General features: G+C 57.4%; 1 protein-coding gene across 2 annotated transcripts; it reads left to right on the top strand.

Moving 5' to 3' along the window:
* Positions 1–1,318: 1,318 nt before the first annotated feature.
* Positions 1,319–21,816, top strand: KRT80 (keratin 80). 2 transcript variants are annotated; one of them, XM_068560462.1, is made up of 9 exons: positions 1,319–1,618; positions 7,215–7,423; positions 11,980–12,040; positions 12,319–12,414; positions 19,434–19,598; positions 20,032–20,157; positions 20,787–21,007; positions 21,505–21,560; positions 21,692–21,816. In XM_068560462.1, exons 1-9 carry the CDS (start codon positions 1,319–1,321, stop codon positions 21,814–21,816), a joined length of 1,359 nt encoding a protein of 452 aa, XP_068416563.1. The 2 variants fall into 2 exon arrangements, with proteins under 2 accessions (XP_068416563.1, XP_068416564.1); XM_068560463.1 differs by lacking the exon at positions 21,692–21,816 and adding an exon at positions 21,657–21,691.
* Positions 21,817–23,350: the final 1,534 nt, after the last annotated feature.

The raw sequence follows: 23,350 nt of genomic DNA, 5'->3' as shown, positions 1-23,350 counted from the left end.
CAGGGCAGGAGAAGGAGAAGAGGGGCAGGAGGAATGGGAAGAAGGGGGAGGAAGGGGGCAGGGGCACCTTCTCATAGCCCTTGAGGCAGAGTTGCACTTGACCCTGGCCATCTCCCCCTCAGGCTCAGATCCCGGAAGGTGGGCTCGGGTCTCAGCCACCATCCATGGAGGGCTTGTTACCCAGCCCTCTCCCAAGTTCTCTGCATATACCGCCTCCTGTGGGGTTGGTATCTTCATCCCGATTTTACATGCCAGGACAGAAGTCAAGGAACATGCCAGAGGCCACACCAGTGGTGAGCAGCCAGGCTGAGTCGTTTTTTTTTTTGTTTTTTTTTTTTTTAGGTTTGGGCACGGATGACTTTGTTTTTATTTGTTTGTTTGTTTATCTGGTTGCGCAGGGTTTTAGTTGAGGCAGGCAGGCTCCTTAGTTGTGGGATGCGAACTCTTAGTTGCGGCATGCACGTGGGATCTAGTTCCCTGGCCTGGGCCCCCTGCATTGGGAGCACGGAGTCTTACCCACTGCACCACCAGGGAAGTCCCCATGCTGAGTCTTGAACCAAGTCTCACTTGTCCAAAGCCACGGGCTCTTGACCTTGACCTTCTATTTCCTCTCCAGCCCTTCAGATGGTGGAATGCACACAGTAGGTGCTCAGTAAATAATAGATCAAAGGCAGGAAGGAGGGAGAGCAGGAGGAAGAAAGGAAGAGGAGAAGATAAGCCGGGAGACACTTGCGCACGTAGAAAATAAACAGTCAAGGTGCTGTTTTCCAATGCCAGGCTGGCACGGTACCCAGGACGGCTGTCTTACACTCGGGAGCCCAGGGCCTGTGCTTGCCTCATCTTTTCCAGAAGTATGTAAGCCTAGATACGTCAACCTTCAGGTATGCAGTGAGGTCTTCGGTGAGAGGCATAGCTCTCTTTCTCTCTTCTCTCTCTCTCCTTCTTTGTTGAATCTGCCTTTCCTCTGGCTACCACCCTACCCTCGCCCAGCCAGCCAGCCCAGCCATGTCCCTCTCCCCTGGAGCCAGGCCTGGCCTGGTTGGGAGGCCTATGAACAGCCCCCCTCAGCGAGGCAGATCCCTGCCCCGGGAGGAGATGGGTACATGGTGCCGGGGGAGGGGCAGGAACCACATCATCTAACAGGTTGGTCGGGCTGGGAGGCGTCACGCCTTCGTGGAGCTAATGAGCCCTGTGCGACAGGTGTCTGCCCCTCAGTCCCCAGCCTGCCCTGCCTGCGACCGGAGCCAGCTGCCACCACCCCTCAAAGGCTCGCTCGCCCATCCCTGCGCCCTGCCCGCTCTGGGTCCCGGGGGCTGCAATGGCCTGCCGCTGCTGCATTGTCGGCTTCGGCAACCTCAACAGCTGTGAGGTGACCCAGGCGAGCAGTCCCTGGCCTGGGACCTCCGGATGGAGCAATTACAGGGCCCCCGAGCCGGGCTTCAGCTCCGGCAGCCTCACAGGCTGCCTGACAGCTAGCACCATCCCCAAGGTGACCGTGAACCCCAGCCTGCTGGTACCTCTGGACCTCAAGGTGGACCCAGCTATCCAGCAGCAGGAGAGCCAGAAGAAGGAGGAAATGAAGGTCCTCAATGATAAATTTGCCTCCCTGATTGGCAAGGTGAGCAATAGGTGTGGAGGGGCTCTCTCAAAACTAAGCCCTGGGCAGGTGGCTGAGCTCTGTATTTCCCAAGCATCACGTCTCACGCCCGCCCCCAGCCAATGGGAAGCCGGCACTGCTAACTCCGCAGGCTAGCTCTGAGCGGAGAGATGGGGAGGGAAGTCCCTGCGCCATCCTGACATGGGGGAGAAAGGGACCCCAGAATGGCCTCTGAGGGGTGTCAGGCTAATAATGTGCTGCATGGCCTGGGGTCACCCTCCCTCTCAGGCGTGGACTAGGGAGGGGCTCTGAGTATGACCAAGAGGATGCCCCCTCGTAGGAATGGCTGATGGGGCCACGGGCTGCAGTCTGACTCCAAGGTAGATGGACAGGGCCCACCTTCCTGTCCACGCTGCTGGCTCTGTTCAGCTTTCCAGGGTCAGAAACACCGGCAAGGGCTGGGGGGGTGGGGCGTGTGGGGCGGCCAGAAGGAGGCTGCAGAATGGGGATGCAGCCCTGGCTCGTCAGGAGATAGGAATGCGAGGGATGGATGCTGCAAGTCAGAAACAGGTGGCGAGCCAGTCCTCCCTGCACCCACCTGAGTAGAGGGATTGAGTCCCTGGCACCCCACTTCCTGGACCCCACTGCCATGGCCAGCACGCTGGTCTGGGCACTGGTGTCCATCTCCGGCCCAGGGCAAGGGCTTCAAGGGCTCCGAGGAAGTCCTGTCCACCTCCAAAACCCTCTCCTCACTCACCTCCTCCAAGAACCGCCCCTCACCAGCCCTCGAAGCTCTGCTCCCTCCCGCCCTGCCTGAGAATAGTAGTCAGATAGTAACAGCTACTGATCATTAACAGCTTACCATGTGCCAGGAACTGTGCTGGGTACTTTACATATTTATCTCAATTTCCCTCAACCTTAGGAAAGAAGTCATTTTCACGCCCATTTTACAGATAAGGAAAACTCAACTTTCTTGCCCCCACCGCCCCCCCCATCCTTCTGCCCCTGGCTGGGTCCTTCTCTTCCCCTTGCTCTCCCAGCCTCTGTGTCCCTCTGTACTTCCACTAGGTGGGCACTCACAGAGAGGGGAAGAGGGAAGAAAGTAACATCTGGAGCACCGGCTTGTGCTCTGCCCACACCACCCAGCACTCCACAGTGGCTAGTTCCCCGACTGTGTAGATGGGGAGACGGAGTAGCCCAGGGGTGAAGTGCCTTGCCCACGGTCACACAACCAGCAAGGGTACGGTCTGGACTTGAACTCAGGTCTGTGAGACACGAAGCCAGTAGCCTCTGAGGTGGGAGTCATTTCTCCCCGGCCCCCTCTCCCGCATTCATGTGTCCAGACCAGCATTCCTGCGCCCACACCTGGGGTGCCTGGGGTAGGGGTGTGGAGGGGAAGTGACAACTGGAGGACAACCATCCTAGGAGAAGAGCCCGCTGCCCTGGGAAGGCAGGTCCCTGCAGAGCCACCTCCTCTCCAAATACAGCTTAATCCCTTAAAAGGAATGCTTCATGAGCTATGTAATTCAGCGCGGATGGGTGGCTTTCTCCCTGAACGCCAGCGCTGATATCACCCTGTGCCTCTCCGCCATGGGGACAGAAGGGGTGTGTAGGCACAGGGAGGGGCCCGAGGGGTCTGGGTTCTGTTCCCAGGGCCAGGGCGATGCCCTCTGAGATCTTCAGAAGAACTGGAGCTTCCCAACCCGCAATTCAAGCCTTGGCCTTGAGGATGGTGCTCTTCAGGGTGGGACGCAGGCAGCCGGGGTGCCAGCCCCTTGGGGAAGCTGATCGCTGGGGCTCTGCGCAAGGAGTCTCAGCTGATCCACCAACTCTATGGAGAAGGTCTGTTATTAGCTCAAATCTCTCCTTGTAAAGACCGTGAGGGCCCAAGTGGAAGCAAGCAGAGGTTAAGAATGTGAAACCTGGAGTCGCGTTGCTGGGTTTGAATCCTGGCTTCACCTCTGACCGGCTGTGTAATCTCAGGCAAATTATTTAACCTCTCTGTGCCTCAGTACACGTCGGTGTAATGGGCTTGTCAAACGGGATCATTTTTGAAAAGCATTTATAAAGTCCTTACCAGGTACCAGATGTATTCTGTTTGTTATATTAAAAATACCATAAATGGGCCCAGCCCAGGGAACTCTTGAACCCATTTAGTCCCTTCCAGGCAGGAGGGAGCCTGGGAAGAGGGAGGGAAGGGCCCTGATGGAGGGAGGGGTGGAGGAGCTTCGTGGGTAGGGGTGCAGCATGGGGCTGGAAAGAGATGCATGAGCCGGGGGGTGAGATGCCATCACCAGTGGAGGGGTGGGCTCTAGGCAAAGTGAAGAGACAGGCAGGGCCACCCTCCAGCTCCGCATCCCCTTCTGGGCCCTCTGAGGCACCGAGAGAAATCAGAGAGCACTGAGGAGGAGGAGGAAGAGGGAGAGGGTTGGCGGGGAGAACCCCAGGAGTCCACCGAGGGGCCCTGGAGCAAAGCTAATTCTTCCACTTGCAGGCTGTGTTTCCTTGGGCAAGGCACTTACCCTCTCTGTGCTTCAGACGCCACCTGCCTGCTCTGCTCCTGCTCTGAGGGTAGCCCTGAGCTCATGCCAGTGGAGGGACTGGTACAGCTGCAGCCGTGAAGGAGGGGGATGAGGAGAAGCAGCAGCAGGAGAGGAGGCCGAGGGAGGAAGGGAGGGGGCAATGCCAACAGCCAGCAGAGGCCGCCGGCTGGGCCCTCTCGCCTTCACATGCAGACACCAGAGGGGATGGAGGTGGGACAAGAGGAAGGACTACCAGCGGCGCCCAAGGAGGCTATAGGGAGGGAATCCCAGAGGGGTGGTAAAATGCCTGGGGACAGAGAGTTGGGCACAGTGTCTTCCCTTGGTCTGTGTGGCCTCTGGAAGTCACCAGAGCCACCCGGCACCTGCACGCGGGAAGGCACAAACCAGCCCTTCCTGACGAAGAGACCCTGAGGCTCCTTAGGCAAAGCCAAGCTCTGGCTGAAGGCAGAGGATGTGACACCACCTCCACCTGAGGAATAGGACCTGCAAGTGCCAGAGGCATCGCTCCGGACGCTCACCTGCCTGGACTGTGGGCCATGGGCTGGGGACGTGAAGCCTCCCAGGCGGTCAGCCCCCCTCCTCAGAGGGGGCCCCAGCCCATCCCAGGCTGCTCAGCTCCCTCCACAAGAAGCACATCTCTCCCCACCCTCGTCTGGGCCTGCTTTTCAGTGGGGCGGCCCAGGACCCTGGAGTTGGGTCACAGTGAGTTCTGTGCTTCTGAGCCTCAGTTTCTTCATCTGTAAAATGGGAAGCAGGTAGACCAGAGGCTTGCTCTCTGAGGCTCCTCCTAAAGCTGCCACCTACGATCTAAGGGCAGGGGTCAGCCAGGACAGGGAGGAAGGGGAATGAGAGGGGAGCGCTTGGCAGCCTTGACAAGTTGGAAGCAGTTAATCCGGCACCTCACAGGGTGCCAGGATTTCCTGCCCTCCCTAGGCCTTTGTTCTGAGAGGGAGGAGCCCTTCTTCAGGGAAGGTTCTGGGTGGGGGATGAGTTTCCATCGCCACCCACTGAGACAACAAGCAACTCCCCCAAGGGCAGCAGGGGGAGGGGGCTTCCTTGGATCCCCCAGAGGCAAAAGTGCCCTTGAACTGGCTGGCCAAGTGCACACCATCTCCCAGCAGGCAGGTACTAAAGCATAGGGGATCGAGGTTAGACTAAGGGAAGGGCTTCCTGGTCTAAAGGGTTTTTTGGTTGCTTATGGGTGGAGGAAGGAGTCTCACATCTCTCCTCTCACCCCACCCCCAGTATAAACATGGGGCTCTTACTTGTCAAAACACAGGGAAGGTGGAGTGAGCAGAAACCTGCCCTCACCCCCACCCAGCAATCCCTCACACACACAAGTAGGACAGAAACTCTCTTGACCGCATCCCTACTGAACCTGTTTGATTGCGATGACGGCAAACTGTAGGCTTAAAGTCAGCTTCAAGCAGAATTTGCCGGTACCAGTGGGAGTTAAGGAGGGGAATGACAGCCCGCAAATGCCATTGTCCAGTGTTCCCGCTGGTGTTGTCTGCTGCAAGGGTCAAAGGGGCCTTCCCCAGAGCATCAGAGTATCTCAGGGAAACCTGGGAATGTGGGTAGGACAGAGAGAGAGGCGAGCCCACGTGGCACCCAAATTCAGGAGGAACAGGACCACGAATGTCCAGAGCAGACAGCTGCCATCAGATGGGCCTGTCTGTGAAGCTTGGCCACCGAGTTGCTGTGTCACCCTGGACAAATGACCTGACTGCCCTGGGTCCCTATCTCCTCCTCTGTATATGAAGGGTATAGACCAGCTGATCCAAAAGGCTCCTGGCTGTGGTTCTGGCTCTTTCAGGATGTGATTCTGGGAGCTGATGCCAGCCGTGGACGGGAGGAGGTCCAGCTACTTGCCTGTGGTCATAGGGAACCTCACCAGGCTCGTTGTCACAACATCCTCACGACAACAACAGCCTGCACTGTCCAGGAGCCTAGCCCCAGCCACCCCGTCTTGCCTCGGTGGCTTACCCGCGTCCCGGGCTCTGACGGGCTAGGGACCCCAAGAGGCAAGCAGATGGCTCCCAGTCTGATAGGGAACATGGTAGATCAGGACAAACGAGGAGCAGATAAACCGAGGAGGGCCCAATACTGGAGGGAAGAGGGGAGGCGGCTGGGAGCACATGGGGGAGGGGCTGGGATGGTGGGAAGGAGAGTGAGTGCCCGAGAAAGGCTGGGCCTGGAGAGGACAGGCGGGGTGGGGAAGAGGCAGGGGGAGCTCCCAGGCTGCGCTGGGCTGAACTGGGTGGAGGGAAGCAGAGGACTCAGGAGGGACCCTGCCGATCTGCCAGTGGCTGGGGTGGGAGCTGTACGAGCCCCTGCAGAAGTCTGAGCAGGAGAGTGTGAAGGACGCAGAGTTTGAAAGGAGCCCTGGGCCCAGAGCCCTCCCAGTCTTTGTCCTCAAGGCAAGACCAGCCCTAACTAGAGGCAGAAGCCCGCCCGGCAAGGGCAGCTGGGTCCCAGGGCCTGCAGAGACCTTGCGGCCGACCGGAGGCCTATGCTGCAGCGGTTCAAACATTCTAAGCCCAAACTGCCTGGATTCCGCACCTGGCCCTGCTGCTTGCTAACTGTGTGAACTTGGGCAAGTTATTTCACCTCCCTGTACCCTGTTTCATTGTCTGTAAAGCGCAGCTGAAAATAATACCTACCCCGTCGGGTTGTTTGGGGATTTAATGCGTTAAAGACGTCCAGCCTCTGACACCCCACGTTCCCTGGGGTCTCCCACCCAAGTCCCAGGCAGGCCTGGAGAGCCTGTCACATGTGGGCACGTTCACAGCTTAGTCCCCCTTCCCTCATCTCCTTGGCCCTGCCCCTCCCGTAGGAAACCTTGGCTAATTGTCCCCACCTCCCTGGGATTCTCAGATTCCATCCTTTTATCTCACCATCTGCCGTTTGAAAAATCGGTAATTGGAGATGCCACCTGAAGGCTCTGAGTGAGGGCCCCCGGTAGGTGTGCTCCGAGCAGATGCGCTGCCACTTCCCATGGAGGCCCCCGGAAGGGGGGGTGAGCTGGCTGGGCCGCACCTGGCCCTCTCACAACAGCCCTTCCTCCCTCCCAGGTGCAAGCCCTGGAGCAGCGCAACCAGCTGCTGGAGACCCACTGGCGCTTCCTGCGGAGCCGGGACTCGGCAGCCTGTGACCTTGGACACCTCTACGAGGAGTACCAGGGCCGACTGCAGGAGGAACTGCGCAAAGTGAACCAGGAGGGGGGCCAGCTTGAGGCCAAACTGCTTCAGGAGCTTGCGATGGTGCAGAAGTTTCAGATCAGGTAGGGGGCGCCCTATGGGGGATGTGGGCGGGACTGAGGCTGGGGATCAAGCTGCACTCAGGGGCAAGGTCTGGGAGCCCAGGCCAGAAAAAGAGGAAACTCCTTTAAAAAACAATTCTTTAGTCCACACTTACTTATTGAAGACCTGCAATGTGCTAGCGGTTCTCTAAATATTGGGAGGATATGACAGTGAAGCTACAGTTACCCCCCAAATAGTGACCCTTACGACGAAGCCAGTCTCATGCTGGCTGACAGCCAGGCCCTGTGCTTGCTGGCCCCTGGGCACTGTCACAGCTGGCATCCCCATACCCTCCTCTTGTGCCCATAAACACACTGGCTCTCGGCCACATGACCCTCTGGCAACGGGAAGTTGTGTCACCAGCTAGAGCAACAGATGGGCTCCTGCTTTGAATGTAGCTTGGGATTTTGATCTCTCTTGGACTGGCAAGAGAAGGGGGCGGGTGCAGGCAGGGAGCAGAAATGATGGGGTTTGCTTGCACAAGGAAACAATCCCCTAGAGGTAATGCGTGCCTGACCTCAGTGGTGGACTTGGGGTCTAGAGAGAGATGAGGAAAACAGCCCCAGCCTGCAGGATGCTTTTATAACTTAATGGGACACACAGACAGGGGGACAAGCAGCTGGCAACAGTACGGCCCAGTGGTTAAGGGCCCAGGCTTGAGCATGACTATGTCCTGTGGAAGGGGGTTACTCCCTGCCCACACCCCTCATTAGCTCTGTGACCTCGGGCAAGTTGCCTCACACGTGAACCCCAGTCTTCTCCCGCGTGGAGTGGGAACGGTGATGGCTGATGCCAAGCCAGGGCTGGTGTGAGGAGGAAGCCGAGAGTTCAGCGTGGTGCCTGGGGCTGATAAACGGCCACTCTTCTGACCCCTGAAGGGCTGAGTGCCCAGCACACAGCGGTCCTTGACTCGGGCTTGCTGAGCTGAATCAGCCAGTCTAGAAAGGCAGACCAGTTACTCTGGTAGCTCAGAGGAGAGGTGACCCTTTCTGACCAGACAATGGCCACGGCTTCAAGGACAAGGAGGCTGGGCAGAGCAGAGAGGCCGGTCTCCTTGCAAGGAGGCCCCCGGCCAGGGTGAGGAGAGGACAGGGTGCGGTTGAACCCACACCCTCCTCCGGCAGGGCTTGGGCCAGACCCCAGGCCAATGATCTGAGGCGAGGCCCAAAGCCTCCAGAGTCAGAGGGTGGAGGCAGCCTGTCAGGAGTCCAGGGACCTGGCTCAGCTTTTGCCCACCGCCTCTCCGCGTGGCCTCCCCTGCTCAGACCACATTCAGAGGGGAGGGTCCCACAGGGAGCTCTCCCCTCTCTGGGGACCTCAGTTTCCTTATCTGTGGATCTGGCTGGAACTTCCCAGCCAACTGGCATGATCTGCAGCCCTGGTCTGGGCTGGTCCTCGAGGCTGGGCCCCTTTCTGACCCGGGGGCCACCTCTCCCCCGAGCCCTGCCCTCCCAGGTCCTAGGGAAACACACAGGGAATCTGATTGCCCATTCTGACGGGGACGAGGCAAATCGTATTGGTGCACCGGAGCCCACGCACGATTCATTTCACTGATACCTAGCAGGTCTTTGGCCCTCAAAGGAGCAGAGAATGGCAGAGCTGGATGGCAACTTGGACCCTCCTTTTATGGGGAAGGAAACAGAGGCCCAGAGAGGGCGGGGGCTTGTCCTCAGTCACATAGCCACGCATACGAAGTCCCATCCCTAACCTCACAAGCTCCCGGATGAAGCTGCTCCCGTGAGAGCCACCAGGTCACGTCCACAGAGGCGCTTTGCAACTGGAAGTTCTGCACAAACACTACTTGTTGTCTTAATCTGGCTCAGCCCCCCTCATTTGGCCTGCTGCCTGGTTTGCATCCGCTGCCTGATTTTACTGTTTAGGCTCAGGGCCTCTCTTCACCTCTCTGGGTAGGGAACACTCCTGAGTTGGGGGAGGTAAGGCTGGAGGGTTTCTGGGTCTGCGGGCCAGAGCCATAGAAGCTGAAGCCTGGCTGTGCAAAGCCTGGGGCCCCCAGGAGCCAGGAGACGCCAGGCCAAGCCCTGACAGGGAGGGGTGTGCCTTGACTCTACAAGGCCGATGAGATCAGCTTCACTCCTAGAAATAAACAAGTTTGGGGGGGGGTGGGGGTGGGGGGGGTATGGGTGTGACGAGCTGAAAAGGGCTAAGAATGGTTTTGGGAGCCGGTGGCTGACAGACTGGCAGGGGATTGGTGGTGAATGGGGGGACATGGCATCACGTAAGCCTCTAGAGGAATGGAGACTTCCAAAAGCTTTGATGTAGCAGGGACCCCAAGGGTCAGCTAGCTAACCCCTCTATTTACTAAGGATGAAGCAGAGGCCCAGCAAGGGAAAGCAACTTGCCCAAGGCCACACAGCAAGTGACTCAGGAATGTCGCGTACGATTGTGTAAGCTGTCTGCTGCACAAGAGCATCTGTTTGAGGGGGTGAACTGGAATTGAAATGCAGTGGAGTCAATGAGAAGGGGGCTGGAAGGCTGCACAGAAGGCTGGGAAGGGCAGTGAGGGGTAAAAAGGAGGTTTGGCACCTAGGAGGGCTCCCCACTGGACAGTTCTCCCCAAGGTCCTGCACCCAGGCGGGCAGAGCTCTGCTATCCAGAGAAGGGGGGGAAGGGGAGAGGCTGGACACAGGGTGCGCGTGGGGAGGGCCAGTCAATGGGAGCTGCTCGGCTTGGGGCTCCCCAGACTCCTGTCCCCAGCTCAGGAGGCCCCCAGATTCCAGAGAGAAGCCTCTTCAAGTCAGATTTGTGAACGATGTGCAGAGAACTGCCCCCTCCCTCGCCTGCAATGAGGATTCCCGTGGTTTCTTTCTGGAAATGCTGAGACAGAGGGGCTGAGGGCCGGGGCCTGGTGTTGGAGAGGAGGGAGCTTGGGTAATAATAATAGCAGTAGCTTTAGTGGATGCCACGCAGCGTTGTAAACACTTTATGCATTAAACTTATTTAATACTCACGACATCAACATTATCATGACAAAGGCACACAGAAGTAGCCTATCCAAGGTCACACAGCTAGTTAACAAGACAGCCAGGAATTGAACCCAAACAGTCTGGCTCTGGAGCCCCACGCTTAACCAGCACACTACACGAGCCTCCAAGCCCCTCTCTGTGCCTCCATTTCCTCATCTGTGAAATGGGACCAACAGGACATCCCTGGCTGGGAGCTCTGAGGGTCACGGGAGGGGGTGCAAGTAAAGCTTCTTGGGCATTTTGTTTGCCCTGGCAGGCCCCAGATTGCAGACCAGTCTCCCTGGCCCTCCCCACCACCCTGCCCCCATGACCCGTACTCTCAGAGTCCCTCCAAACTCTCGGAAGCCGAGGCAGTGACCGGGGAGAGCGCAGGCCCTCAGCACACTGAGTTCCAGAGACCCAAGTGCCCCGTGGGCTCTCACCCCCTGGGGCCTACTCCTCTGAGTCCCTCAGGGAGTCTGGGGGAAAAGAAGGCCTAGGGGATGGCAGGTCCAGCTAGTTGACATGGGCGATGGGTGACACTGCCTCATCTGTGAGGTCAGGGACTGGGGCAGGCGGGTGGCTGTAATTAGAGCTGCCAGTGATGCAGGCATTCCCTGGAGAGGAGGGGAGAAAACAGGAAGCCACAGAATCCCCACGTCTGCTGGGGCAGGCAGGGCTGCAGGTGGGAAGCGTGCAGCTGGCCGACACCAACCCCGGGGGCCAAGAAAGTAAGGTCAAGGATCCAGGGAGCCTGTCTCCCCATCCAACAGTGTCCTTGTTCTGAATACGAGGTGGACTCGAGCAAGGAAGAGGCACATCTGAGGAGAGAGGGAACCCACCTTTGTGGAACGCTGGTGGACTTCAGCCCCCATGCACACACGCATGCACCCATGCACAGGCACACGTCCACACCCCGATAGACAAGCGAGGGGGTGGAGTCACCTGCCCCCAAACACACCAGGGACCCATCTGACTGCAAAGCCCATGCCCTTCCCATCCTCCCGCTGCGGGGAAGATGGCATGGTGTCCTACTGTCTAGCAAATCAGTGGGGATAAGGGTGGGGCTGCAGGGGCAGGTAGAGTTAGGAGAGGATAACGTGTGAGCAAGATGCTCAGAGCAGACTCAAGCAAAGGCACAGCTTGTTTGAAACTGAGACTCTCCGGGGAGGAGATGGGAAAAAGATGAGGGAACAAAACGTCAGGGTGAAAGGGCTGCACAATCAGGAGAGGCTTCCTGGAGGAGGTGAATGTGAAGCAGAGCCAGGAAAGGGGCAGATGCCACTGGGAGAGGAATGGCTGATCATCAGGAAGGAGAGAGCCTGGAGAGGGGGATGCCTGCTTCCCCAGAGCCAACACTAGGGTATCGTGGAGGAGAGGGGCTGCATCCACCTGAAGAAAGGGACCACGTTTTCCTAACTGGCACAAGGCACCAAATGGAACTACAGAGGCCCTGAGCCCCACCCAAGGAGGGTTAAACAAACCCTCACCAAGTCCCACCACATCCAGCTGAGCAGCCCCTCTCTCTCTCCGTCTCTCCCTGCCTCCCCCTTCCCTCCCTCCCCACCTCCCAGGTATGAGGACGAGGTCTCCAAGCGCACGGACATGGAGTTCACCGCTGCGCAGCTGAAGAAGGTAGCCTCCCCAGCCTGCCCCGGGGGCTCCTTCCTCATGGACACTCTGCCCTCTTTTGCTCAGGATCCCCAAGCAAAGCCTCCAGAGGCTGAGTCCCAGGACCACAGGCAGAGAGACAGGAACCTGTCCCCACCCTGCTCCTTCTGCCAGGCTCTGAGCCACGTCCCCTCTGGGAATCACCCCCATCTCACCCAGGAAGCAAAGTCCCCCCTACCCCACCCCTGCCCTGGGACCCCTCCATTCCCTCTCCCGTCATTCACTGCTGCTCCCACCCCCAGGACCTGAATGCAGAGCGTCTTCGACAGACACAACTAGAGACCAAGTTAAAAGGCCTGAAGAGCTTTGCGGTAATGATGAAAAGCATCTACGAGCAGGTGAGAAGATGGGGCCAGGGTCCCGCTGAGGCGTGGGTAAGGGATGCAGGGGAGGCAAAGGTGTCCAGTGGGTCGTGGAAACTTCAGCAGGCACTCACTGTTGCCAGCCACAGATGTAACAATTTCCTAAACCCCTTGCATGCCGCCGTCAATAATCCAACATGTCCCCTCGTCACTCATTTCATGGAGTGTGGCAGGTTCCCACAAAGCCTCTCTCAGGGAGAGCCCTGCCTTCATGTGTGCTGGAGTGCTGAGGGCATGCAGGGGACCAGGTACATCAAGGGTCAGGAGGTGGCCTCAGAGCAGGGAACCAGGAGGCCTTGAACAACCTTTCTAATTGAACTAACCTCTCTCTCATCCCCGTAGCCTAACTTGCAGACACCCACAGTTCTAGCTCTGATAGGCCTTCACTGCACCCTCCTCCACTTTGGGGTCACGCAGGAAAGACCTATAGTCAGATTCTCTGGTTCCCAGACAAAAATGACGCAGTAGGGACTTCCCTGGCAGTCCAGTGGTTAAGACTCTGCACTTCCACTGCAAGGGGCATGGGTTCGATCCCTGGGGAACTAAGATCCCACATGCTGCGTGGTGCAGCCAAAAAAAAAGACCCAGTAAATGTAGACAGAGGAGCCTCCAGACACGTTCTCACTTGTCCTCAGCTGAGCCTGGGGGGACAGCGGCCCAGCAAGGCCTGTCCCACTGCCAGTGCCGCCAGCAGATGAGCCCTGCCACTGGACTCCGCCCCTCGGCGCCACTCTGCCTCCCGGGCATTCTTTGGGACGTGTGTGCTCCTCTCTACATCCCCCGTCTCAGGGGTGAGGAGGCTGATGGGGCGATGCTTCAGTTCATCTACAAGCAGGCAGGACCCTAGTTGGGGATGACCGGGCGCAGCGGCCTGTGTGCTGCAAACCGCTGGTGCCAAGCTATGGCAATGCAGCCCAGGGCAGAGCAGGGGTCAAAGCCACCACCGCAATCAGAAAGGTCTGCTCAAATGGCCCTAGGGCTGCTGACCATGGCTTCAGGGCCTCGCCCTGTGGAGACGGAGACTGGGCCTCGTGGCTGCACGTGGGCCTCAGTACTCTCCGGCGGCTCAGCCCCCAGAGGGGCTTCCGTGGGCCTCAGACCTGCCTGCAGCCATGGGAGGTGGCAGAACTGAGAGGACACCCCAACCCTCGCCAACAGCAGGGAGGCAGCCCTCGCAGGCAGACGGCTCCAATGCCCACCGAGTGGCGTGGGGAGCGGGTGAGGGTTTCCGCTGCCCACACTCACCAGGCCTGCTGCCGCCCCGGCAGACGTCAGCAGGACCAACGTTTCAGCCTCTGGTCCGTCCTGCTCGCCCACACCTCCGCGAGCCCAGGGCCAGGTGGAGGCCCTACAGGGGTAGAGATGTAGCTGAGGAAGGTCAGGCATAGCCAGCCATCTATCTGAGCATTGCTGGAGGCACACCCGCCAAACTTCTGGGCCCCCGCCCCAATAGCCAGACTGTGAACTCCATTCGGACTCTGCAGCCCTTGGGCCCCAATCCTGACTCTACTTTTTTTTTTTTTTTTTTTTTTACCATTTCTGTGACTCAGAGCAAGTTATTTCTCCCCTCTGTGCCTCACTTTCCTCATCTCTAAAATGGGGAGAGTGATAGTAGCAGGCTTGTCGGGCTGTGACGGGATAAATCCGTTCATTCACTAAACAAATGTTTATGGCATACCTGCTAGATGCCAGGCACTGACATCACAGCAGTGAGCCAGGCGGGCAAGTTCCCTGCTCTCAGGAGGGCACAACTTAGCTAAGAGGCGACAGGCTAATAAGCACCTATCTGGACAAGATCATTTTGGAGGGTGAAAAGTTGCTGGTATGCAAAGAAACAGGGTGATGCCTTACTGCAGGAGGGCAGGGAAGCTTCCGCCCCTGAACCCGAGCGTTGACGGGGGTGCGTCTCAGAGGAGGCCCAAGCGTGTGAAGGCCCAAATGAGGAAGATCCAGCTCAGCAGAGATTTGAGGAGGCTTCCGCCAAAGGAAGAGCTGTGTGAAGCGCCTGAGGCAGGAATGATTTGATCCTGGGAGGGAGAGAAAGCAGCAGCTGTGGCGAAGGCAGAGCGGGCAAGGGCCAGCTCATGCAGGGTCTGGGGCCCAGGATGGGCTGTGGGCCTTATTCTAAGCATGATGGGCAGCCCTTGGTAGGGACCAGCGTGGGTGCTACAGGCGGGGTAAAGGTATGGCTTGTGCTGCTGGAGGACTGCAGTGGAGAAAGGGCCACAGTGAACGCAGGAGTGCATTTAGTATTACTTATGTTATATTATAAATACTATCATATTATATATTATATTATAACATAATATATTTAATATATTTATAATATATATGAAATAATATATTTTTTATTATTATATATTATATATAATATATATAATAACAGCAGTTATTATTGCTTTGGGAGGCAGCGAGGTGGCAAGTTGATATCGGGCCATGAGGTTTGAGTTTCTCTCCACACACCTCTGTAGGCTGAGAAGGCAACGCTGACCTACTGCTAAAAAGATTCCCCACACCAGTGGGTCTCTAAGCTGGCGCTGCCTAGTAGAAATATTATGCAAGCCACATAGGTAGTTGTAAGTTTTCTAGTAGCCACATTGTTTTAAAAAGCAAAGAAACAGGAAAAAAATATTTTTAATGTATTCTATTTAGCCCAATATATCCAAAATATGATTATTCAACATGTAATCCATATAAAAAATGAATGGGCTATTTCACATTCTTTTTCCCATTCTAAATCTTCTAAATCTGGTATTTTACACCTCCAGCTCATCTCAGTTTTGACTGGCCACATTTCGTGACCACATAGAACTAGTGGCTACCACATCAGACAGAGCAGGTCCAAGCACAGGAAGGTGCCAGCCATGGCCACCTCAGGTAGAAGGAAAACAGGGCGGGATGTGAGTAGCTCCAGGTGAGGCCAGACTCTCTGGTTTCAACTTTGGAGCAGACACCAGAAAAGCACGGCTATATAGGCCCACCCCAGGCTCCCAGGAAAGAGCCCTCCCCTCTCCCCAAAACACACACACACCACACACACACGCACCCAGGGTAAGTTGTGGAAGGCCTTTCCCAGAAGCCAATGGCCATAGGCTGCTCAGGGCCTCATCTACACACTGCAGCCTCCCAGGCAACCCCCTTGCCCCTCACCTGCAGGAATACAGGCTGTGAGAGGACCCTGGGGCCCCCATTCCCCCTCAGCTTCCAGGGTACAGCCCAGCTCCCAAGTGCACTGGGGCCTGGCTGCATCCAGCCAGAACGCCACGTGCCCCACCCATACGCTCTGGTTCCAGGGAGATTAGCTACGGAATCCACTGACAACCCCCTGCAGCCAGGCACACCTAGGATTCTGATGCCTGCAAAAAGGGCCTGGCATGACTAAGCTGCTTTGGCACCTGCCTTCGTGGTGCCTCGGGAGGTTGCTCCAGGCCCTGGACACTTCCTCCCAGCTCCATCACCGTTACCAATCACAACAATAGTTTCCTTAGCTGTTGCTTATTGAGCACCTACTACATTCCAGGCACCAGGCTGAGTGCTTTCCAGATGTAATCTTCCCAATAACCCTATAAAGTAGGGATAATGATTAAGAAAGCATGGACTTTAGAGCAGCTTCGATTTGAATCCTGGCTCGGTGATTATGTGAACTTGAGCAGGTTCCTTTATTTCTCTATGCCTCAATTTCCCCATTTGTAAAATGGGGAGAACAATAGCACCTAGCTCACCGGCCTGTTGTGAGGATTTATTTTGCTAATGTATCCTAAAACACTTAGAACAGTGTCTGGCACACGGTATTTGTTAAATGTTAGCTGTGTTCAGTTCCATAATTATACACATTTTTCAAATGAGAAAACTGAGGCTCGGCTAAGTTTACAGACTTGGTCAGGGTTGCCCAGGTAATAAGATGTGGTGGTACTCAGAGCTCAGTTCCCTTTTCTTTTGGCCGCGTCATGCGGCATGCAGGATCTTAGTTCCCCAACCAGGGATTGAAACCGTGCCCCCTGCAGTGGAAGCGCGGAGTCTTAACCACTGGACCGCCAGGGAAGTCCCCCAGTGCCATTAAACACTGCATTTTACCAAGCAGTACTGGTACCCCCTCAGAGTCACCATCTTCCCTGACCTGGGGGACCACAACAAGAGTGGTCATACACATGGCAGCCTCCTCAGACTCTGGCTCCTAAGAGAAGCTCTAAACTGTACCTCAGCTTAACTCTTGCCAACTTGGAGGCGCACATCCCATGGTGGCACTTCCACACCACACAAGTCGGTATTGTTATGCCCTCTGCAGCCCGGCAGGGGCCGGCATGTCTGCAGAGGTTCTAAACCCTCCACTTCCTGCTGTTGTTTACCGTGCTCATGCTTACGCTGCCTCTTTCCAGAAAGGATCTGAGGCTGTCCCATCAGCTATGTTTCTCCCATCCTTTTGCCCCAGTGGTGCCCTGTGTTCTGACAGCGCCCTAGCCTTTTCCTGGTCCACAACAAATGCTACGCCAGGCCTGGGCTGGAAGTGTCCCTGGAGAGCTTTGTCTGAAACACCCCAAGTCCACCAACTTACACAACATGGTGACTGAGGAAGCCCCAAGCTACATCTCTGAAACTGTTCACAGCCAAGCTCCGGCCGGGATGTCCGTTCCATTTGGGAGATGTCAGTCTCCAAAAATGACCCGAGGCAGCAGAGGTGGGGCATGAATCCGTAGGCACCGTCAACCTTATTCTGGCATGGGTTGGGGCCTCCTGCTGCCCTGCTCCGAGATCTCTGTTAAGTTCATCTGAAGATCAGCCAAAACTCTCCATCAGGAAACCCCTAAAGGGCGGCTGGCCACTGAGCTCAGAGTCCCGCTGGCTCCAGGGTGGAGACAGGGTGCTGCCACTGCCCAAGCTGCCTTTTCCAGGAGGCGATCCTGACCACCAGAGGTGCTAGTGGGCAGGGTCGGGCAGCGAGCAGACAGGGGAGGGGCGGTCTTCCTCTGCCGGCCTCGCAGCCGCCGGACCCCACGGTCCACAGCCACAGGGATACAAGCTGCGGGTCAGGAGTAGCGGCATCCGCAGGTCCAGATGCCAGAGCTTCAGCCACAGCCTCGCTGAGCATAAAGACAGACGAGGGTCAGGAGGGGGCCCAAAGTCAGGAACCTAGATCAGAATGCGGTCATGAGCCAAAAACAAAACCTGGATCTGAGCAGGCCTCCTGATCCAACTGCCACTTTTCAGGAAATGCAGGGGCCACAGGAGCACGTTAAACACCAACACGCAGGGCAATCGGTAAAATTCAGACTATGGGCAAGCAACTCGGTGTTTTCAATACAAAAAAGAAAATCAATAAACAGAGACAGAGAGAGATGGAGATGGTATCTACAAAATAAGAGAGACTTAGAGACATATGGACCAATGACAGTGTATGGACTTTGGATCCTGAATCAAACACAAACTTTTTTTTTTAAAATTATATATATATATATATATATATATATATTTATATTTATATTTATATTTATATTTATATAGATATTTATATAGATATGCCATAAAAATGAGAACACTGACCAAATTTTGATGATTGAAGTAAGTGTCAAGGATGGATTGTGAACACCAGCAGAAGTAACTATGCCGACCCTGTCCCACCCCCTCCCTCCCCCGGCTGAGCCCCGCCCCCCCTCCCAGGGTGCCCGGCCACCCTCCCTGCCTCTCCGAGGCTCTCCGGCCACCTGCCTCACTCTGTCTGTAAGATGCTGGCCACGGACACTCTGCTTATACCCACTCACTCCTTCCCACACGGGCCCCACCCAGGCCCAGGTTGTTGATCAGCACCTCCAGGGAAAGCAGCCCAGGGCCTTGGAGGTGACACCTTGCAGCCCCTACAAAGACACCTGTCCCCACCTGCCTTTCTAAACACCCCTGAACCTTCAGGCCAGAAAGCTGTCAGGCTGCGGGGCATGACAGAAAGCAGATCTGGGGCTTCAGCTCCTGTGTCCACCCCGCTGTGTGAGCTTAGCAGGAGCAGCAGAGGCTCTGGAGTCCAGCCCTGCACTCACAGCTGTTTCCATCAACTCTGTGTGCTGTAGTTTCCTTCCTCTCTGTAATCTGGGGCTAACAATCGTGCCAACCTGATGAGGAGGAAATGTGAGGATGCCTGGAAAGCCCTTAGCACACACACAGCCTGGTCTATCATGAGCCCCCAGGGAAATGGGAGGTTTTACCGCTTCTGGGGTCTCTGAGGACATAGGCTAGCATTTTCTGGGCAGAGAAGAGGACAGAGAAGTGGGGAAAAGAAGGATCCCAAAGGACAGAGAGAAGAGAAGATATTGAGGCTAAATCCTGCTGTGGCCAGGCAAGCCCCTCAGCTAGACGGGGAGGGGCACTGAGTCCCCAGGTTGACCCTGAAGTCACCTCTGCCTTGGCCGCTGGCAGGGGAGTGGGGATGCACTATTGTCAGCCTCTGGTCCACTCCTGCCCTCATCATTCATGGGCTTCCATCCCAACATGCATTCAACAGAGACATTCCCCTGCCAGATATGGAGGCCTGGAGGTGAAAATGGCTCATCCAGGCCCTCGGGGAGCTCCCGTCCTGGGAGGGCAGGGGTAGGGGAGGCCAAGCTGCCCAATGGTAGAATTCCCTCAGGCCCAGAGGTCCTGGGCCCTTTCCTCCCCTGCCAGGAGAGGAGAAAGGTGGTCCACCCTGGGAGTGGACAACAGTGTAGACAGGGGGAAACTGAAGAGGAATAAGGCTTGTAGGGTGGGCCTCTGGAGCCAAGGGTCCCTCCCTGCCCTCTCAGAGAGGAAGACCAACAGGTGGGTGAGCGGGGGCCAAGAGCTGCTTCCCAAGAGTCCAAGCTGGGGAGGCGGGGCAGGGAGGCATCTATCCTCTGATCATCTCTCCGGGGAGACAGGGAGGAGCCCGCCCTCCCTCGGCCCGGGGGATGAAGGCACAGTGGGGACTATGTCTGGCTGAGGGTCTGGCGCCCCCCTACCAGCCCTGAGCCCCCAAGTCTGTGCCCGGCCAGGAGCTGAAGGACCTGGCAGCCCAAGTGAAGGATGTGTCTGTGACCGTGGGCATGGACAGCCGCTGCCACACTGACCTGAGCGGCATCGTGGAGAAGGTGATGGCCCAGTATGGCGCCGTCGTGGCTCGCAGCCTGGAAGAGGCCAAGGCGTACTCCCGGAGCCAGGTTCGGAGCTCACGAGCAGGCTGGGGAAATGCAGCCGGGCAGAACGGGCTGCAGCAGCGATGGCTGAGGCCGCCTGCAGCTCTGCGTGCTGAGACCCTGGGAGAGGGGAATGGGGAAACACAGGGGGGACGGAGCCCACAGCAGTGAGTTCACAGGCAGGAAGGAGAATGTGAGAGCCCAGCGCTGTGCCTTGGCCCCTGGCAACGCCAGGCCAGGTGTGGTCATAGCCCGTGAGGCTCAGTCTAGGGCAGCCAGGAGAGGCCATCCAGAGACGGACGGACGTGGTGGGGGGAGGAGGGGGAGGCTGGCCGGGAGTGGTGGGCCCCAGAGGAGGAGGTGGCGCCGGGGTGAGGAAGAAGAAGGGGCAAGGGGCCAGGGTGCTGGGGGGACACAGTGAGTGGCCCCTCACTGCCGCCTCCTCCACGGCCTCCAGCTGGAAGAGCGGGCTGCCTGCTCAGCCGAGTCTGGGAACAGCCTCCAGAGAAGCCGCAGCAAGATCAATGACCTCAACGCGCGCATCCAGAAGCTGCGATCCCAGATCCTCTCCATCAAGAGCCACGTGAGCGTCTGAAGTACCCACCTGGGGGTGGAGCAGGGAGGAGCGTGGGACACACACTCTCGCCCACTCTCACACACGCACACACACTCACACATGCTGAGTCGAAGCAAGCCCTGGCTGAGTGACCCTGGGCAAGTCACTTAGCATCCCTGGGCCGCGGTTTCCTCATCTGTCCTCCTAAGATGGCTCTGCAGATCACATGAGCCTTGCAGGTAGAAGTGCTCTGTAAACTGGCCGGGGCTGTTGGAACGCTAAAGGGCCCCGCCACATACACCCAGAGCCCACCGCCTCCCTCCAGGCCTCCCACCAACTACACGGAGAGAAGGGAGGGGAGGCCTAAGCCCCAGCTTCCAGCCAGAGAAGTGCCATCCTTTAAGGACAGTTGAGACAGGCTCCTCTGGGGGCCTGTTGTACTTCCCCCTTTGGTGGCCTTGGGGAAGTGTCTCCTTAGGTCTAACTGAATGCCCTCCTGCTGCAAGGCGACCCACTGCCACGCTCAGGAATGCCGTGCTGAGTCCTCCCTCCCCATGCACACCCTCACCAAGGACAGAGGTGGGCTCCTGGCCCTGGCCCGGTCTCTCTCTCCCACCTTGCTCACTGACCCCTTCCCTCTGTCCTCCTGGCTGCAGTGCCTGAAACTGGAGGAGAACATCAAGGCAGCCGAGAACCAGGGTGAGCTGGCCTTCCAGGATGCCAAGGCTAAGCTGGCCCAGCTGGAGGCCGCCCTGCAGCAGGCCAAGAAGGACATGGCGCGGCAGCTGCGCGATTACCAGGAGCTGATGAATACCAAGCTGGTCCTAGACATCGAGATTGCCACCTACGGCAAGCTGGTGGAGGGCGAGGAGAGCCGGTGAGGAGCTGGGCCAGCGGGGTGGGGCTGGAAGGCGGGGAGGACTGGAGGACCAGCCCCACAGGAAGCCAGCCCTCTCCACCCCCCTGCCCGCCCCCGGCATGATTCTATGAGCCTGGCAGGCCTGGATTCATGTCCTGGCTCAGCCACTTAAACAAACTGGTACCTCGGTCCAGTTCATTAAATTCTCAGCTTTCCCATCTGGAAAATGGACCGATCATAAGCGTGGCTCGCCTGTGGTGGGGAGGATTAATACGATCCTGCATGCAAATGCCTGTCACAAATTAGTGCTCAGTAAATGACAGCCATTCATGCAGGGGAAAGGGGACAGAGCCCAGAGAGGACAAGCTGGCTAGCCAGGGTCACACAAAAGGGCAGCCCAGAGCTGGGAGTGACAGCCAAGAATTGCCCTCCACATGCCAGTCCCCAGGCCCCCAATCCCAGGGGAGCTTAAGCCACAGGCTCCCTTCACATCCCACCATTTCCTCCTCCCCCAGGATGGACTGGCCCTCAGCCACTGTGATCAGCTGTATGCAGTCCAGATCTAGAACTGGTGAGCTCGCTTGCCCCAAGAACCCATGGTGGGAGGTGGACAGTGGGGGGATCATGGCCCTAAAGTCATCATACTAAACGGCTCCCAAACCTCCAGCCCGTACCCTGCCCCACCCCTTTTGTTCTCTGTAGCTGCCTCCAAGTATGGCCTCTCGAGATCCCCCTCCCGGAAAAAGAAAAACAGGGAACACCCCGTGATCAAAATCACCGAAACCTCAGAAGAGTTCCTCTCGCAGGAGTCAGAGGTCTCACAGTAAGGCCGCTGTCCGGACCCCAGGAGCCCCACGTCATCCCCCTGTAGCAGGAGGAACATAAGCTACACTCAAGAAAGCAGCTTGGAGCCTCTAGGCTGGGAAGGAAGACAAACCTGACCCTGAACTAAGAAGAGGAGGGTTGGAAACAGTGACTGCTTTTCTGTGGGTTGCCAGGGATCCGACAGGACTGTCACCAGCTATTCAAAGTCACTGGGCTCCATAACAATATCTCACAGTCCTACCCTTCCAACCTCTGGCCAGAGGTTTTCCTGACTGGGTAAACTGGAATCGGGGGTCAGTTTTGCCTGCACCTCCTCGCTCCTCTGAGTCTCCTCCCCCGACAGAGGGCTCTGACCAAGGTCCCTTTGACCCTTTGCCCAACCCTTGCCCTAAGCTCACATCTCAAGTCTTGCCTTGCCTCTGCCTCTGAACCGAGGCGGTGCCCTTGCTCCCCTAGCCCTGGCCAGCCACGGACCAGGGGCTGATGGGACTGCCTGGGCACCCTCTGTATCTGGAGTTCCTGGGGAGGCTGGGTGCTGAGGACCCCTGGCTTTCCTGCATCACCTGGGCTCCCCGGAGACCTGACAGTATTAGGAAGTGAGGGGAGGAGGCTCCCTGGGTGTTTGGGACCTGAGCCCGGAACTCTGAGATCAGCGCAGACATCTGTGCCCCTTCCCTCTTCCTGTGGGTCCCTCCCAGCAGGTCACAGTCAGACGTGGACAGGCTGCCCAGCCAGCTCCCAAGCACCTTTTCTAGAAGCTATTCTTGCCATGACGAACTCCCTGGCAGGGAAGTGGGAAGCGGGGAGGCCGGATGGCAAGCGGAGATCAGGCAGGAGAACTGGACCCTCCTTTCTCCTCCCTGCCATCCTGGGGTTCACCACCTTGCCTGGGATCTGAGCTCTCTGCCTCCCACCCAGGTGTTTCGCAGCCTGAAACCTGGCTTGGGTGCACCAGGCCCTTAAGAACCCTAGCCCCACCCCTGCCATGAAACCCCAGGCCCATTTCCCATGAATCCCACTCCTGGGCGTCTCTGTTCTCTCCATGGGGCCAAGCAGCCTGGCCCTCCCCTCCTCTGCACCCACACCTGTGGGTTAGAGCTCCTTCCCTTCTTCCCCCTCCGCCCCTCCACCCTCCATGCCCTCCCCCCTGCCGCCGGGGTGGGAGGGTAGGTGGGTCATGAAGAAGGCACTGTCCACTCGGGTCTGGGAGCTGCTGAGCCCTTGAGGTCAGGTGGGAGGGCCCCAATAACAACCAAAGAGAAATTCTGCAGCGATGCAACAAGAAGATTTGGGGCTGGGAGGAATGCTCCTCTTTCCTCCTCTTGGCTCTGACCTTCGGGGGCTTGCAGGGGGATCCTGGCAGCTCCAGCCTGCCACCCCATAAGCCACCTTCTCTCCTTCCCTACCTGCCCCTTGCCTCACCTCCTCTTCTAGCCCCAGTTTTGATTCATCCATCTTGTTTTCCAGGAGAGGGTGGCCCAAGGCTCTGGCCCCCTCCTAGGCCTCAGGGTCCTCCGGGCCTGTGGGAGGCATTGA

This window comes from Eschrichtius robustus, chromosome 13 (genome assembly GCF_028021215.1).
Source record: "Eschrichtius robustus isolate mEscRob2 chromosome 13, mEscRob2.pri, whole genome shotgun sequence".
NCBI lineage: Eukaryota > Metazoa > Chordata > Mammalia > Artiodactyla > Eschrichtiidae > Eschrichtius > Eschrichtius robustus.
Note: the sequence above shows the minus strand (reverse complement) of the source record. Positions and strands in the feature narration are given on the sequence as shown.

Excerpts from the sequence above, each read along its gene's own strand:
- KRT80 (XM_068560462.1), top strand. The coding sequence starts at position 1,319 with ATGGCCTGCCGCTGCTGCATTGTCGGCTTCGGCAACCTCAACAGCTGT. Across the intron at positions 1,619-7,214 it reads TTGCCTCCCTGATTGGCAAG|GTGCAAGCCCTGGAGCAGCG; the intron begins GTGAGCAATAGG and ends CCTCCCTCCCAG. Across the intron at positions 19,599-20,031 it reads AGGCGTACTCCCGGAGCCAG|CTGGAAGAGCGGGCTGCCTG; the intron begins GTTCGGAGCTCA and ends CACGGCCTCCAG.